Raw genomic sequence first — 19,100 nt, 5'->3', positions numbered from 1 at the left:
TGTTTGTCGTTGAGACACAGACACGGAGTAATGACTTCGTCTTGAAACAACACTGTTACAGGTGGCAGCTGTGACAGTGTTTGTTTAAAGGCTGTAAAATGTTCTTATGTCCTCTAATCTGTCATCTTGCCTCTGAATACACTGCCTCTCTTTTACGTGACATCAGTTCAAATATGGTGCTGAAGAGGTCGCAGAGGTTGAGTCCACTAGTCTGAGCCCTCGTCCTCTATTGCACTGGTTGAGATAGTGTGCACGTGTATATATGTCATTCGTCCACCATCTTATTCTTGAGGATGCACAAGTCGCATTGTCAGTGGAATATCTGATCTCTCTGCTTAGATTATAGGCACAAATGTGCAGATCTGGTTTATTTCCCACATATGACTCAGGCCTGAATTTGATCTGACGATATCTGAGTCCATGTGCATTTTTTCACATCTGATTTGTGCCACATGGGAGGAAAGGATCAGTATTGGGTCACTTGCTCCGTGCAGTGTAAATGCAACCTTAGACTTGACTGAAGCAGAAGAATGGTTGTTTGTACAGTACGGTACTTTTTTTTTTGCATTTCATGTCATCGGACACAGCCCACACCACACCTACTAAGTAAAGGTACTGTTCTCAGTTCCAAACCGTACAACGATGGAAACACAGGATAAATGACACCAAACCTGTTCAGTGCAGTGAAATCAGTTATCCAGCCATTTTGATCATGTCATTCTCATTGACACCTGTGACTCTCCTACCATGACTATATCATGATATTAATGACAGCAGTGGGCAGTTAATAAAAGCAGAGAGGGAGACACTAATGTGATGTGGAGAGATACTTTATTTCCACCGCTTCAACAAAGTGCATCATCATCACCACAACCAAAAGAAACATGGAGGGAAGGACGCATTCCGCTCGTCTCACCCCACTAACTTTTTTAATTTCATCAGACTCTGCAGTCAGTTTTTATTGCTTTAGCTGGAAGATTCAAGATTCTAATATAATTCATGTTCTTTCTTCTTCTTTTTTTTTCCCTCCCCTCTCTCTCTTTCTTGCTGTCTCACCTCTGTCATCTTCTGCGCTGTGGCTTCGTTTTATCTCAGGTGGAGCTGGAAAGAGGAAAGATCCTCCACATCAAGGCACTGGCACTGGGTGACCTGAACAAGGCCGGTCAGAGAGAGGTCTTCTTTGAGCTGAATGGACAGCTGAGATCTGTGCTGGTGAAAGACACTGTTGCCATGAAGGTATAAGGGGAGGGGATGGATGAGGAGACATGATGTAGACATGATGATGACAGGAGGACAGAATGTGTTACTAGAAGGATAAAAGACGAGTAGATGTGAGTGCAGGTGAATCCAGTACATCGATGGTTAAAGGTAGAGAGACAACGAGACAAATGTTCTCTGTGTTACACAAATGTAATTATGGTGCAGTCAGTAATTACGGGGGATTTTTAGGAACAGTAACATGCACTGAAGTCCACACAGTCTCCAGAGATGACCCAGTAGGTCGCTCTTGTAATTCTCTGGTCAGCTCCCTTCAGTCTAATCTCTGTAAGAATGTAGCAGGAGAAGTGTCTGCCCTCCTGCATGCAGAACACGTCTCACCCACATTATCTCCTGCCCCATCCAGTATCCAATTCTCCAGAGATTATTCAGAGTTCATGTCTGAAAGTGGTTTCTATTTAGTTTCTAGCTACTTTTTCTCATTTTCATAATAACATTTTAACATGTTTTCCACATATTTGAGTATTTTACAACCGCACAGGGAGACAAACCAAGGACTTCATTTTATTGATCATTCGTTTATTTCTGGGTAAGGTAAAAGCATCCGTGTGTCCTGATCTCTAACTGAACTAAACAAGAATAAAATAGTGTGGGTAGGCTGTAGAGTACTAGACATTGTAAATGTTGTTAGAACAAGTTAAGACGTGGAGACAGGAATGGGACTGACTGGACACAAAGATGAACTCTCCAACTGTGCGTCCACCCAGGAAATGAAGTTCCACCCCAAGGCTCAGAAGTCCATCAAGGGTCAGGTGGGAGCACCGATGCCTGGAAAAGTCCTGGAGGTCAAAGTGGAAGTTGGATCCAAGGTCAGTTTATGGTTCATCTCTTCTTTTTTTTTCAACTTTTCAGTTCATATTAGATGGGACGTTTAAAGGGACAGTGTTTAAAAAAGGAATCATACCTTGATATAGATCATTCCGTCTTAACAACAAACAAAAAAAACAGATACATGCAAATTGGATATAAATTGAATATTCTGTTGTAAAACTGCATATGTGAAATCGAATGTACATTGTTAATTACCAAAGGTGTTAATGTACATGTCGTCCAACAGCATTCATCCCTTCAAGGAGTTTTTATATGCACAAGTGTGTATGTTCTGTATAATGTCTACGTTTTGAATAGCATGATCAAAGTTGAAGATATCTTGGGCTGTGATGGAAATCTTTAATTGGGGTTCAGATTGGTGGATTGTGATTATATGAGATATCTGTTATGGACATCTTAAAAAATCATTTCATAGAGTGAGTGTGGTTCAATTAAATCCGCAGCAGAATAGATTCTCATGAGGATGGATTTCCATTTCCACAGAATATCTGCGCACTTTTATCATAGGCGTCGTTTTAAAGAGCACAGGCTCTGAGACTAATTAAAAGCTATAGCAGATATCTTCTCCAGCACTGTTTATGTGCCAAGAAAATGTTGGTTTTCTTTAGAAACGCGTGTCACATTTTGCTTCTCAGTCCCCTAAAGGTCCAACACTGGAAACTAAATTGAGCACTGATTTCTGTCTGCACATGTCATGCCAGGTGACAGCCAGTTAGAGAGCTTGTTTAAATTAGTTTTATCAGCACAGGGTCTAAAGTGTCACAGAGATGCTAAATGGCTCAATAGCTGACAGGAAAATAATAAATGTCTTAATTTTTTTCTATTTTTTTTTCTAATTTGTCTGTTAAGTTACCAACAATAATAAGTGACTTCAGGCTTAGATCAACAGCTTTGTCAACACATTTATAAAAGCATGTTTTCATTGTACAATGTAGTATGTATGATGTGCTTCATTTACAAGCTTTATGACACATGTGGTCCTTCATATTTGACAGCGACCCTAATCTCAACTCCATAAATGATATTTGACACACAGTTCTTTATTTCCTGAGACACTGAGGGAAACATAAGTGCATCCATCATTTTAACTGCATCCAACGCTAAAGTGTCAAAAGATTGTGTTGTGTGTGTGTGTGTGTGTGTGTGTGTGTGTGTGTGTGTGTGTGTGGAGTCTGTGGTAAAATGAGTCTTTCTCTGCCACAAAACATTGATGCTTATGGGCCAATTTAGGAACTTAGACATATGACCCCAATTAGGTGCAAACCTGTTCAGTACTTCATTAATAATCCTGTTGAAAAATATAAGCTCCTTAGCAGCAGAGGTTAAAGTTCTGACTAAATTCTACTTGGACTCTGCCCTGCAGTTCATTTCAACTTCATCTGATCACATAGCATATGCAAAAATGCAAAAATCTGCTTTATGTATTGTAACGCTACATTAATCAGATTAAAACTAAACCTTTTACCTTAAAAGTGTCAAAAACTGATTACATAGTGTAATGGCAATAGCAAACCATCTAATTCCCCTATAAGTCTTTCACTTGGTTATTTTCTCACTAACTGCAACAGTTTTCACAGGTGAAAAAAAAGAAAATGTGTTATTGTGTAACCAAAACAATACAGAGAACAGTTCACATGGTAATTATCTTGCTACTACTGTGGGTTGTTTGGGTTTTTTTTTTTTTGCAACTGTGACAAAACAATTACACATTTGGAGCAACAGGCAATGATAGTGTGTGTAAAGATGCAGCTGTAGACACCACTGTGGAGATAACAGATGTGAATGAAGAACTGTAGACTGTAGAGGTAAATGTACATTAAGGAGCTATTGTAATGGAAGTAATAACATAGCTTGGGTACCATTATTGCTTCACCCAAACAAAAAGGAAGCAGGGTTGCATTATAATTGAATGGGAGAAAGACAGTAGCCTGTTAATCAAGTCAGAATTGGCTATCAGTGCTAACAGAATAATGAAACATTTAGGTCTATTTCACTTATAAATGACAAAAAAACGAAACAAATGAATAATAACTATGTTCTCTCTGTATTAATGTTCTGTATTTGTTTGCCTGGGTTGTAGTTTGTTTTTGTTTTTGTTTTAATAGCCTGATGTCGCACAGTTCAGTGCACCAAAGTGTCGACTAGTTTCATTATCCAACTTTTGAAGTCAAATGAAAAAAGGAAACAGCTCTGCCTCGAAGTCAAAGTTGCTTGTTATGAAGCACATTTGATTTCAAGTTTAATCCATTTATAACCTTTCTATGAATCTGATAATTGATTCAATTAAAGAAAAAAAATTTTTTTCAGTGCATTTACACAACTCTGTACTAAATGAATAAAATAAATTGGACTAATTATCCTGTTGAATGCCACCGTCTATGGGGCTCATGTATAAACACCTCAGTAAAGCTTATTTGAAACAGTTTGGTCATCTTACATTAAATAAAGGGCTTCAGTCTGAGCAGTAATTCATTCCTGTGACTTAAACTTAAATGTGGATCCGACTCTTGTCGTTTTTCACTGACAACTCCACAGAGCATAGAAAATGAGATTCATTTGTTATGTATCTCATACAAATAATCATTACACTGAAGGTTAAATGGGGGCTTTGGCTTCCAAATGTATGTACTCATCCAAAAATCATCACATCAAACATTCTAGCATTTTATTTCTGCTTTGGAATCCATAATGTCTATAGTCAGTAGGCATTGTGGTGAAATCTATTTCCTAAACCTGTTTTTTCTAAGCTAGTTTTAAGAGATATTATTAAATGCACTTTTGCATAAGGTCACTTGGTAACACCAGAGCCAGTGGTGATGTCAAAGTTCAAGGTCAATCAACTGTTTTGACTCAGAGATCACAAAACTATACTACTGTATAAGTATGAAGGGTTGTCCTTGTTCAATTTCTATTTTACAAGTTGACGCTGTGATTTGAAGACTTGATTCAATGCTGAAACACCTGCAGATGTAATCAAAGAGAAATCTACAAATGTTATGCACATGAGAAATGCTTCTGCCCAAACCAAACAGTATAATATTGGTCAAATGAATATAAAACTTAAAATGTAAATACTTGACATTATGAGATTACTTTTGCTGCACTGAAAAATTATATTGAATACAATTCACAGAACCATTTTCAACCAAAGAAACTCCTAACACTATCCAGTAATGTGGATGCTGTTATCCATAAATGAAATCTCATTCATCTTCATTGTAGTGGAGGCAGAAATGTGCAAACCGAGACAAATGAAACCTGGACTATGAGTGAGGCGACTGAGGTCAATGAACTGACACTTTTACTTATCTACATACTTATAGATATAAGTATATCATATCTAACATACGTTCACAGTCTTCTAGTTACTCCGTTATTCAGGTGGAGGACTTCACTTTCAGCGTTCACCTTCACCTACAGTAACGTGTTCAGTGAACTGTGCGACTGAGAGTTTGGTTAACGTGTAAACGGCCTCTATAATCCTGACAGGTGGAGAAGGGTCAGCCGCTGTGTGTCCTCTCGGCCATGAAGATGGAAACTGTGGTCAACTCCCCGTTGGCTGGGACCATTAAGGCAGTTCATGTCACGCCTGACTCCTCCCTGGAGGGAGATGACCTGATACTGGAAATCGAGGAGTAGTGTGAGAGAGGAGACGAGAGGGGAGAGGGGAGAGGGGAGGTTAGACAATCTGATTCTGGAAAAACGGTGACAAGTGGAGAACAGAACCCTTTAAAGAGTGATCTCTTAGCCCACTTTGTACATATTCTGTTTGGTTGCACTGGGGGAAGAATACAGCTCTACACATATTCTACTGTGGGTGTAAAGATCCTGAAGTCCCTGAATCTCTTTTCATTCTCTTTCCTTCTCTAAAAGTGGTGATCAGGGCCAAACACAGTCTATATCTCAATAGATCCTCTAACATGTAAACATGTCATACAGTATTTGACTCGTGATTTATTGTTACTAATGTAGTCTTAAATGTGACATTAGCAGAGCTCTCTATTTCTATGCTGTTGATGTTGACATAATATATATTACAACAGAGTGGGTGGAGTTTATTAATGACTGCTAACTCTTTTTCTTCGTATAATCAGTGGGATTCAGACAAAGGAGGACAAACGTGAGGCCGTATCACTGAGACGTAATCGATCTCTAACATTCTGGGAATGTGTAATCACATCCTTATCTTTGGAAAGCAAAGCACACACGGAGCAAAGGAGAAAAACGTCCCAATCGTTTGTCCAACGACCTCTTTAAGATAATGATGTTCATGAGGACGTTTTTTTTAAGACAACAGCACAACAAAGCGAGTGGCACAATTTCCAGCTGACATGTATGCAGATAAACAAGTGAACAAAAGTATTCTGTTACTGAGGTATTTATGTATATACATACATAACATATATATATATATACATATATATATATATATATATATGTATATGTGTGTGTAAAGATCTGATGTGAAATGTTTCCCCATTCACTCTAAAATCCTGAGTGAAGCCAGTTTACGTTGTTCAAATCCCCCTCTATGTCTCATTGGAAGCAGGATTAGACTTCTGTGACTTTTACAAAGTATCTGTGTTTAAATGAGGTCGTGTTAATCTGAAACCAGGATCACGGCAGCTCTGTTAAAGCAGCACTATCGTGGTCTGCTCTATCATGGTAGAGTGTTGAAGCGGCTTCAAAGTGTCTCTGGTTTAATTGTGTGATGTTGGAAAAGTTGTCGGACGAGCGTCTCCGCTGGGTCTCTTTAGAACCAGGCTAACATCGTTGTGAATGGTCCGTCTGTCTGTGGGGTGGAATTTTAATGCCAGGTATAAATGAGATTACATGGTGGTGTAACGGAGGCATGTGGTGTTATTTTCTGAGACTCTGCTGATTAATTTATGAATTAATTATCTGTCAAATGATGGGAAATTAACCGGACTAATAAGAGACTCTGGAGACTCCCAGTATCTCAAATGTGTGTTTAGATAGGCGAGTCTTAATGTGTGGGTTTTCAAGCAAATTCTGAGACAAAAGTCACCCGGTTACCATAATAATAATAATATCGCATCTGCAGAAAACACAGAGGTGGAATCATTCACACTAATACTGCTGCTGCTGCTGCTGCTGCTTAGATTAGAGCCAAATACATTGCACAGTGGTATAACCTGGTCTCCATGGTAACACTATCGAAAACATTAAATAGCAATTCAGCAACGACCCCATTCTGTTGTCAGGTGATATTGCTGAACACTGAAATTAAACCCAGAGAAGATTAGACTCCACTAATGTCAGCAGCACAACTTTTAACTACAGGACGTGCTTGAGCCTGAGAGCGATCTCTGCCAAACTGACCGCTGAACGTAATCAACCCCAGAGAAGACGACACCGAACTTTTCCAAAAAAAAACATCCTCGCAACTCGGACAGAGCGCATTGATCTGTGCTGCAGTGGGCTTGTGCTCGACTGCGCCGCTTCCTGATTGTTTGCACCATTACCTCTGAGAACGCGCCCCCCCTCTGAACCACAACATCAATACTGAGCAGCAACACCGTAGTTAATTACAACACTGATACGTCTCCTCACTCTGCCAGCCCATGCGCCATGCACCGCCATGCCTCACTGTACCTCCTAACTGTATCACTCAAAGTGGTGGGAGGGTATGAATGCATGAAAGAAAGAATGAATGAATGCTTTAGTGAAGCTGTTGAACCATGTATCTGCTTTTCATCTCCTTTGCCTCTCCGTCTTTCTCTCGCTCCAGAGTGTAAATTTGCACATGTAAGATGTTGGTACCATCTCATGCAATAATGTTTCTCTAGCAGTGATTCCAATAATTGTGCTTATGACAATGTACTACTAGTAAATAAAAAAAAAAAAAGTGAAGTATCATCAAAATCTCAATTGTTTTCATTATGTATTTTTACAAAAAAAAATCACCCACATCTTTTGTTTACTCTCATATTAGCAGACATGACCGCCAGTAGATTAAATATCTCTCCTTAGAATTAGTACCACTGTCATAATATAATAACTACATAGTTAAAAACTAATCATTTTCAATTACTGCCCTAGTGGTAAACATTTGAGGATGTTTAAAAGCTGGAAAGCACATAAAGGGAAACAAAAAGTGTCACATGAAAGCAACAAGTGTACCACCTGTACTTACAAATAAAGTTAATTGTAACTGAATCTACTTGTGTAAGTTGTTTTTTTTTTTTAATTATTATTTAGCTGCAGGCGTGGAAGAACAGTGAAGAGCAGCTTCAGTGAATGGTTGTCAAGGCCTTGCCACAAAGCCGAGGCAGCGGCTTAATGCATTTCATCTGAAAAAGACCTTTCAAACATTAATTCTAAAGTGAAAGGTCTCTCTCACAGTCCTAAACTCATTTAAAATGTACAGTTTTCTCCCTTTCACTGACACTACGTGTATAAGTTTGCCCATCGGTGTCAAACACTGTTTTCCATTTACTCACTCACAAATCAAGGTTAGGGTTGTGGACTCAACACTGCACTTATCACGCACACAACCCTCAGAGCTACGCACCCACTCACAAAGATTACTTGATTTATTAGGAGGATAACACTGGATTGTTTGTGCCAGACAGTCTTTGGATCATTTTGATCAGATCTTAGTTTTTTAAGTCTGTAGGTGTTGAAGGATTTTCTCGTCCTGGTTCTTTCCAAACAAGTGAATTCCTGTGTGGCTGGATATCAACGTGCACCGACACTCTGCTGTCTCCTCAACAGGTTCGTAGCTCGGATTTAGTACTGATTAACAACAGTAAATCAATCACGTCTACTGCTCAACCGGCGTTATTGATCAGCTGCCACTTACAATGCTGCATTCTGATCAGTGGGGGGGGATTGACTAAGCTCATAGGCACTGGGAGGGAAGGCTGCTCATCACTATTAATTAACCTGTTTAACTAGTTAACTGGAAATGTGCAGGGAGGACGTGTTGCTGTGGCACCCGGCTGAAGGGAAAACGTGATATCGTAGGATGTGGACTGCATCAAATGGTAACACAATCTAATTAGACGACGTGAAAAGAGAAGTGAGAAATGCTACGACCTTGATAATAGCCGTCATCACCAGAAACGACGACACAAGTGGAGGCTAATGTAATAAAGCAGCGCCTGCTTGTATCTGATTTTGGTGGAGTGGATTGTTTTTTCACCAATCACAGCATATTTCCATCAGCTTGTGCTTTCAGACAAAAATAAGGAACGTTCCAACAAAAACAGAAAACGTCACAATCTCCTCCTCAAAAGACAACCTCGCCAGAGCCTCAGCTCAGTTAGATTTATGAGAAATAGTCTCTCTCCTATTTCTTTTGCCCTTTCAGTTTTTGAATCAAGGCTATTTTTTTATTTATTTTATTAAAAGACACATGTAATAATTCTTTCCTGTCACACGGAGCATCAGTGACTGGACATGTTCACTCCTCTCATAATGAGGCCTCTGGTGGTCATAGAAATCATTTTGATCTTGTTGCATGTTTATGCAGTACTGATGATCACTATAATGAAAGGCACACTAATCCACAGTAACAGATTACTCTGTTCCCATAGCAACAGAGATATGAAGTCATAATGAAAGAAAATTGGATTGTTGCAAAAGTTTATTAATTCCATCGTTTGATGTGTGGGACAAAACTTCAAAGTGCATCACACTCTTCACTTTCTTTAAAGCAACAGAAACTGCAATTGGTTTTCAAAACGAGGCTCAATTATCTTATGAGTGGGTTTAACGGTTTCATTTGACTATTTTTTTTCTTCCTGTGTGTTGGTGATTTTCTGATGAATACGTATAATTAACTTAGCAGGAGCTGTGTTAATCATTTTTATCAATTATTGTGCTCTATTCACATAAAGAGATCGTCATTGTGCAACAACTGGTTTAAGAAATCATGCAAGGACAATGAAGTATGTAACATGTTTAAAATCTTACATAAACATGTCACACATTGTCACAGTAAGTGCCAAGACTCTGCTCTATAGCATCACAAGTGGTGACCGTGGATATGTCAAAGTAACGCCAGCAAGAAGAACTATTATGTCACCTCACAGCTAAAGCTACAATGCTTGAATAAGAAGAATCAAATTCAACATCCACTGAGCTCAGATGAAAGCGTCACTGGTCCGTGTCAACATTTGGCCTCAGCCGAAATAAGACCAGGATCTGTCTTGTTCTTTCCTAAATGTGTCACCGACCTGCTCTGATGAGGTCTCACCTTCACAAGAGAAGCAAACGTTTCCATTCCTCTGGGTCACAGACTAACTTTCTCATAAAGATGTCAAGGCAAACTAGTGAGTCCTGGCTCCTCTGTAAATAAGCTTTTCTTTGCTTATTCCTTCGTCCACTTTGGCACTGACCAAAGAAAAAGCAAAAAAAAAAGAAAACACGGAAGAGGAGGAGGAGGAGGACTGAGTGTCAAACACCTGCTGAAGAAGCTCTGGTATTATGGCAGAGCTACAGTTACAGGCCAAGGAAACTAATGTCTCGTGTCCAAATGGACTGTGGAGGTCCACTGCCCTGATGAGGTGCAACTTTCCTTTTTAATCCCTTTGCTGCTGTTCAATAATCCCTTAACTGCTTGCTTTGCTGCTTTCTCTGCTGTAATCCTGCCTGAATAAAGAGGAAAAGACATGAGGGACAGGCACTGTGTCTCAGACAGATGGGATGGACTCCACTGTCACAGCCTCTAAGCATCTTGTCAATCAGCACAGCCGAGTTCTTGATCCACCCTGACACTAAAACTGACATATTTATGCTTTTTTTTTTTTTCTCGAGTCTAAGAGAATAAAGCTTAATTTGTCAAATTGAATTGATTCCAATCACTGAAAATGAACCACTGAGCTCATTAAATAGTCAGATGTTTAAAAAGCAGACATGAAAACTGATAATCACACTGTCAAAAACACCCAATTAAACATTAGCACACCATCAAACACACATCACTTTGCAAATGAGGGATTCTTCAGCACTAACTGCCAGCTCCAGTCATTTTCCATTACTCCCTGTTCAGAGACTTGCTTGTGGGGACAATATTCCACCTGTCGGAGAAGCAGCAGTGGGGGTCTTGCAGGGCAGTAAAACGCCCACCCGTTTCTTGCATAATGCTGACATTGTGTTCTGCTCAGTTTCTAGGCTCAAGGTAACTGGACCATCGTGGAAGCGGCATACCGCCCAATATTTGGGATGTGGTGTCTGTTCCAGAGCGTTAAATGAGAGTGAGAAGTGAGAAACTGGAAACTATCTTCATCTTCTGTTCTCTTTTAGACTCAGATGCAGCATTAAACTGTATAAACACACACACACACACACACACATATCAGTGAACTGCACAGATCAATGGTAGTGTGCTTATCACACTGACAGATTCACTCTCTAATGAATGCATCAAATGATGACCAGTAGTCATGACATGGATCATATCCAGTCTCCCCTCCTGAGTCAATCTCTGTCAAAGGCTCTTTGATGCTACGGTGAGTGACTGTTGCTCTGACAGTCAGTGCACACACAATCACCGGAAAGGGAAATGGTTTCCTAAGTCCAAATAGTATGAGGGAGTACTAGGGCCAAACTGAATAATCTTCAAAAAACGACTTTATCCTCAAATATTATGACTTTATTCTTGTAATATTACGACATTATTCTTGTGATATGAAGACTTTAATTTCGTAATATTACAACTTTATTCTCATAAAATGACCACTTATTCTCTTATATTATGACTTTATTCTTATAATATTACGAATTTATTCTCGTAATATGACGACTTTAATCTTGTAATATTATGACTTTATTCTCATAGGATTATGAGTTTATTCTTGTAATATTACGACTTAAATCTCATAATATTATGACTTTATTCTTATAATATAACACATTTATTCTCGTAATATGACGACTTTAATATTGTAATATTATGACTTTATTCTCGTAAAATTATGACTTTATCCTTGTAATATTACGACATTATTCTTGTGATATGAAGACTTTAATTTTGTAATATTACAACTTTATTCTCCTAAAATGACCACTTTATTCTCTTATATTATTACGACATTATTCTTGTGATATGAAGACTTTAATTTCGTAATATTACGACTTTATTCTCATAAAATGACCACTTATTCTCTTATATTATGACTTTATTCTTATAATATTACGAATGTATTCTCGTAATATGACTCTCACCACCGCGCGCCTCCTGGTGCGGGCACTAGTCCGGGCACATCCGGTTGCGTACATTCAACCGCAGAAGAAGAAGAACTACTCTCGTTGTAGCTGCTGAGATGCAGAGCATCCATCGTGCCAGAGGGGGAGCTGTGTATCTGAGAGCTGGCCTATCTATTACGTCACTTCCAGGTACCTGGCCAATCACAGGACAGTGGGAAAGCTCACGTTGGCTGGCCAATCACAACACAGTCCACGTTCTGGGGGTGTGGTTTTGGTCTGAAACAGCACGGCTGACGAGAGCGTCAGGGAGGAGATATTTTGATCGGCTCGTTTGCAGCGATTAGGAGGATTTTAACCATGAAAACAAGTTAATATATGTAAGTAGACCTCCATAACTAACATATATGTGTGATACAAGCATTCTATGTCGCCTTTAATTAGTCCTTTCAATACATAATGGCAAACAACGGTATTTCGGTACGTCTCGGCCCGTCACAAAACCTTCTATAGCCACGTCACCTTCCAGAGCCAATCCAAGTGCACTATTATTAAATAAAGTTTGGGGTTTGATTATATCTGTGCTTTTAATTAAATTATATAATATATATAATATATATCTTATATTAAGATATCGAAAACCGTTACTTCCCTTACCCTCCCTAATGAGGACTACTGGTTACTACAGTGTTCATGCCAGAAAAGGTCCTGAAGAGACTTGCCTTAACCTAACCATAAAACATCTTAAATTGTAATAATTCAATTATTATTATTATAATAATTATAAGGACTTGAGTTTTGTCAAGGGAAGACAAGTCAAGTGTGAAAACAGACTTAGGTCCACACAACATGAGTAATACCTGGAACCCACACACGCACACACCCTCTGTTCCAAGTTTTACTACACAGAGGCTTTTAAGTGTGTGTGTGTGTGTGTGTGTGTGTGTGTGTGTGTACTCCAGCTCAAATCAAAGCAGTGCAGCAAATATAACAGGGAAGCTGAGGAGCAGAAACAGAAACACAGACACACACACACACACACACGAGCTGAGCTGACACAGGGAGGATTCAGAGCGACAGAGGCAGAGGAAGAGCATAGTGGCTCAGAGTGAGACACGCAGCCAAGACAAGGAATTAAGGATTCAGGAGGCAAAGACAGCGGGTGGATCAAAGAGGCAGATGCCAATTTACTTATTTTTACTCACATGTGAGAGACACAGTGTGTCAATCATCACGCGTCTTTATCTGCAGCTACATCCTCCACCTTTGCTGGGAAATACTGCACAGTGGGCAGCAGGGAATTGATGATTTACAACAAAGGACTGAAGCGTCCAAGCAGACTCTATCACTCTCATCTTATCTCGTACTCACGGACACACATGTACAGTACCTGCTGTCAGGCGAGTGACAGAAGAAAAGTGCAATATAATAGTTACTTGCACACGTGCTTTGAGTCACAGCACGAGATCTGGGCTCAGCATGGGAGATGTCACCCTCATATTTGCAGCCACTGAGCTCCACTGAGCGCCACCTGTGGCAAATATCACTCAGCTTCTACAAAATAACACTGCACGCAAAGAGGGTGTGAAACACTTTTCACTAAGCTGCTTCTGTCACATTCAAAAATGTTTTTTTTCATATTCCCACACCTGTTCTATTGGTGCTTAGCTTAGAAACATGGTTCTCAAACTGTGGTAGGTGTATCACCAGTGATACGCAAGCTTCCTCTGGTGGTACTTGGAGGTAAATCAGAAACACTGTACTACTGTATATACCAGTAAATGATCGAAATGGAGCTGAGGTATTTTTGACCAGAGTGCATAGAAAATGAAATAAATAAAAAAAAAGAATCAATTAAATAACAAAAAAAATAATAATAATAATTAGAGTCACCTTATCATCTTAATCCAATTTCACTATACCAGTGTCTGAAGTATATGTGAGGATGATGAGAGCAAATGATCTTCATCCATCCATTATTGAGAAGTAAGTCTGTAGCTGACTTTGCTCGACCTATTTACACCACTGTAATTTAAAGTTGGTGGTAATGATGTTACTTTGGGAGCTCAATACTTTCTCAAGTGGTACTTGGTATAAAAAGTTTGACAACCATTAACCATTAATATTATAAGAATGGTGTGTGCACACACACATGGGTACATCTATCTATAAATTCCAGGAACGTCTGTCTGTCTGTTTGTCTGTCTGTGTTTGTGTTACTCGCATATTTCTCAAACCAATGGTCCGATTGATTTCAAACTTGACAGGTGTCTTGCTACGGACACGAGTAAGTGCAGTGATGTTGTTTGGATAAGTAATGCAAACCATATTGGTAAAAGAAGCACACATTGGCTCTACTGTAGCCACTCCCCCTATCACTCACTCACACAGCACTGTGAGTGAGACAAGGCACCGTGATGCTGAGGCAGACAACGAACACAGCGCCCCCAACCATAGACTGTTCACCCCACTCCCCTCCGGGAGGCGTTACAGGTCTCTCCCCGAACCAGCATGCAACCATATTTATTGTATGCCATTATGTCAGCATCAGTGTTTGCTTTCTACCGTACACAAATACAAATGTCACTGAACTTTTGCTGTGTAATAGTAATAATGAGCACTCAAACACATCAAACCAACAATTACTAAAAACACACACAAAAACAGATTTCGCTCGGGCACTGCACTAGTACATTTGAATACATAGATCCTCATGTTGTATTTTGTGAAATTACAAGACCCACCAGCCAAACACAACTTATCTGGTCACAACACTATTCTTTTTTTTCCATGTTTTGGATTGTTTTGTGTGTATCTACTAAGTTTCATGTCACTGTCACACTATCTCACCAGTAAAATAATACAAACACACACACACACACATATATCACACAAAATAACTACATAATATGCATTGTATTGCACTAGGTATGTCTATATTAATACTGTCCTGTGTCCTGATAACTAATAATGAATGTGAATGAGATGAAACTCAATGAATGACAACAGTACTCCCAACAGATGTGACTCCAATTGTTATTGTCAAGTCTAATGTTGTATATTAATAAAACAAATCACAGAGTACAGGTGTCACCTCATTAGCACAATAATAACTTCCTTGGTTTTTTTCCCTTGCATTTCAACTGCAATTTAATTACTATTCAAAGTATGGCTTTATCCAAAACAATCACTCTCTTGTTCACTGCTGATTAGTGACACTCAATTAACACAGTAATTAATACAATTAGTGAAGTTAACAGAGTCCATTTGGATATATGTACTCTGGACTGGGTTGCACTCGGTGTTTCAACAACAATTTCACTTTATGGAAACATGACGTCAAAGAGGAGCAGACAGAGCATCTGTCACGCCTTTATAATGACTACAATGCACAACATGTGGAAAACGTTACTCTTTTCTTTTTTCAAAGTGAAGGAAAGAAGAAAGAAACAAAAACAACTAAAAAACCCAGACCTACGCAAAACAGGAGTGACCACAGTGGATCATCTGCCTCCATCATGTCTTCTTGTTCCACCAGTCCTCCATCAAAGCATCCATGATCCTTGGGTCCGCTGTTGTATTGTATCCTTTGTCCAATATAATCACTTTCCCTCTTCTGCACGTGACCACAGCATCTCAACCTTGACTCTCTTCATTTATTTACAAACCTCAAATGTGCTCATTTCTAATCCTGTCCATCCTGGTCACTCCCAACATCACTCTCAGCATCTTCAGCTCTGCCACCTCCAGCTCCACACTGCCACTGTCTCCAAGTCATACATCATAGCAGGTCTCCCTTCCCTTTCACCTTCACTGCTATCCTTCTGTCACACATCACCTCACACGACACTCGTCTCCACCCACTCCACCCTGCCTTCACCTCTCTTGTGCTCTGTCCATTGCTTTGGTTGACCCCACGTATTTAGACTCATCCCCCGTTCATAACAAATACAAGTGTTCGACTAAAGATAACATACAGTTAAGTTTCTGATGTCAGATCCTCACAATGACAAGATAAGGCCTTAATTTGTGCACTCATCATTTTTCAAACTATTCAACACCAGAATGCGACATATCCACAAGACAGTTTGTTCCAAGTGCTGCAGGTTTTTACTTAGACTGGGGTGGGGCGGGGGGGACGGGGGGGACGGGGGGAGCTCCTCATCTATCACCGAGCTATTCATCCGCAGCTGGATGGAAGAAGTTCACACAACTGTTCTGTGAGAGCTGCCAGGAGTCAATCGGGAAATCAGCAACTTGAGTGGAAGCAGGTGAGGCTGAAGTGCATACGAAGATGCAACTGTAAATTACAAGAGTTCATCACAGAACAACTTTAGAGAGGCATCATCACAGTCACTGCCATCATTTAACACTTCCATACAAGAAGAGATGGAGGAAAAACAGACCACACACTTTTGGAAAAGTAATATCAACCCATCACGGCTAAATGCAATGTTTGCCTCTGGCTTATGTGTCACAAAGGATTAGAGACGTGCACAGCCACTATTTCATCTGAAGGGCAGAACATGACGTATTTTATATATTAAATATGAATGTGTCCTTCATAGATAATATTGGGACTGGATTATATCTGCTGTAAATATTCATTTTAAATTCAGATCATTTATTTAAAAAAAATAAAAACTGCATTTTTTTCTTACAGATATTCAACATTATAAAATGTGTTGTTCTGCATAATACTGCAATTTTAAACAGTTGCTGTACATATCTACATATATATATATCTATAGATATAGATATACACACACACACACAATAGTAAGTGGGAAAAATTTGTACAACTTCAGCCTGACTTAATCCCCAAGTTGGAAGCAAATCCACAACCACATCCTTTTTCTTTCTTTTTTAACCATTACTAAAATTTGGATTTCTAAATGACGCCTTCACCTCAGTGAAAGATTACTAACTCTTTCAGTGGGAACTGATCATTTTACTATCAGCTTAGAGACAGGCACATGCCTGAGCCCGCTGCGACGCAAAGTATAGAGAAGCACTGATCACAACGCACACAGAGTGTTACTGACTGTAATTATCTGCTCAGGAGACAGTTACTACACTATCATCACAGTGAAAGCAGGATTTAAACTCTAGGAAAAGTCAGATATGACACCACTCACGCCGCAACCTGTGCATTATTTCCTGAGGTGAACACACAAATGGTTCTGAATAAAGTGAGGCATAAAAAAACGTACATATAAAGGTGCATAAACATAACAGCGTAAAGCATAAAAATTAAATTGTAGAGAAAGACACAGACTTCACAGCCTATTAAAGCATGTTATGTATAGTAAAGCATCAAAGTGGTAGTAAAGTAAATCATATTGCCAAAATATAATGTATACTATTGCAGGGGTGTCTGGTATAAACACCAGGCATCCACTTTATTCAAAGACATAGTTAAAATCTGACTCTTGAGCTCATAAGAACTGTATTGTTTTGCCTTCATATTAAAAAAATATTAAAATGTCAATTAGTCAAAGCTTTTTGTATGAACCTTAAAGTTCTTCAACAAATCTTTAGCATAATTAACAGTAATGGGTACAGACTCGGCTCAAATAGGACAGTAGATACAAAAATACAAAAAATAATTTCAAAAATGCAGTATGACCAAGTGAAATATCCAAATCAGAAGGCAGCACAATTATATGATCGAAACAAAATGTATGGGAAACCATTACGATTATGATGAAATTCAGCAGTGCTGCAGGAATTTTCAGATGAGAGGTGTTTTTTTCTCTCCTCAAAAAAGTCAAATTACCACAATTTGAAAGAAAATGCAAATTGCACTCACAATATCTGTCAAAGTGAGTGCATTATGATTTTTTTGGCACACTTATCTGAAAATACTGTATCTTGTGTTCATTCTCATCAGTTGTCAGTCGAATGTGGGAAATATCAAATCAGTCAAATCAAATTAAATATATTTTGTCGTCCCTGCAGCAAGAGCTCCAGTGGCTGCAGAACATTGCACAGCATGACATACAGCTGATGACTGAGGGCCAACAAAGACATAAATCATAGAATATAAATAAAATAATATGATATACTGGCGAACTGTTTAGGGTAACAGATTATATCCACAGTAGGAGCAGCAGTGAACCCAGGTCACCAGATTCTTTTTACTGATGAAAACCTGTGTCCTCGAATTAGTTCAAGATGACTTAGAAGAGACTTAGAAGAGTCAAAACTCACTGAAACTTAACATTCAACTCAACTAAGGCTGTGTGCAATTATCAGGAAAGTGTGATGTTTTGTATTTGTGGCTTAGTATAGCAGCCATTTCTAGCAAAAAAAATGCAACACATACACTTAACCAGAGATGGAGCAAGTACCTCACAAACCAAAAGTTTCATCTGCAAACTTATTTTTAAATTTTTTATTACATTTGTCAAAAGGGCAGAAACACATTTGGTGAATAAGTAAGAGGAAAACTGCAAATTTGATCCTAAACACGTGCTGATCTGTCAGAAAAGGCAGAAATACCTTACCTTTTTTGGTATTTTTTTTCTGATAAAGTTACACTGTTAAATGGACTGAAGAGAAAGTAATCATCTAAAGCAGTGGTTCTCAAACGTTTTATACCAAGTACCACCAGAGAAAATACTGAGCTCCCGAAGTAACACCATTATCACCAGCAATAAAAATACAGTGGTGTAAATAGACCGAGCAAAATCAGCTACAGAGTTTTCACAGGAGGCAGATTTAGTCCCAATAAGATAATTTGCTCTCTCATCCTCCCCCTCTTCCTCACATATACTTCACACGCTGGTATAGTGAAATTGGATTAAGATGGAGCG

The 19,100-nt window shown here is 39.0% G+C and overlaps 1 protein-coding gene across 1 annotated transcript in view; it reads left to right on the top strand.

Moving 5' to 3' along the window:
• Positions 1-8,289, top strand: part of LOC131457184 (pyruvate carboxylase, mitochondrial-like) — a 329,828-nt gene extending 321,539 nt beyond the window's left edge. Inside the window, exons 25-27 of the mRNA XM_058626042.1 lie at positions 1,096-1,236; positions 1,986-2,087; positions 5,599-8,289. Coding sequence (XP_058482025.1) covers positions 1,096-1,236; positions 1,986-2,087; positions 5,599-5,748 — 393 coding nt within the window. The 3' untranslated portion in view covers positions 5,749-8,289. The remainder of the gene's footprint in view (positions 1-1,095; positions 1,237-1,985; positions 2,088-5,598) is intronic.
• Positions 8,290-19,100: the final 10,811 nt, after the last annotated feature.

The sequence above is a fragment of the Solea solea genome, chromosome 3, assembly GCF_958295425.1.
Source record: "Solea solea chromosome 3, fSolSol10.1, whole genome shotgun sequence".
Classification (NCBI taxonomy): Eukaryota; Metazoa; Chordata; class Actinopteri; order Pleuronectiformes; family Soleidae; genus Solea; species Solea solea.
The sequence above is the reverse complement of the archived record's forward strand: the minus strand, read 5'-3'. Positions and strand labels throughout refer to the sequence as shown.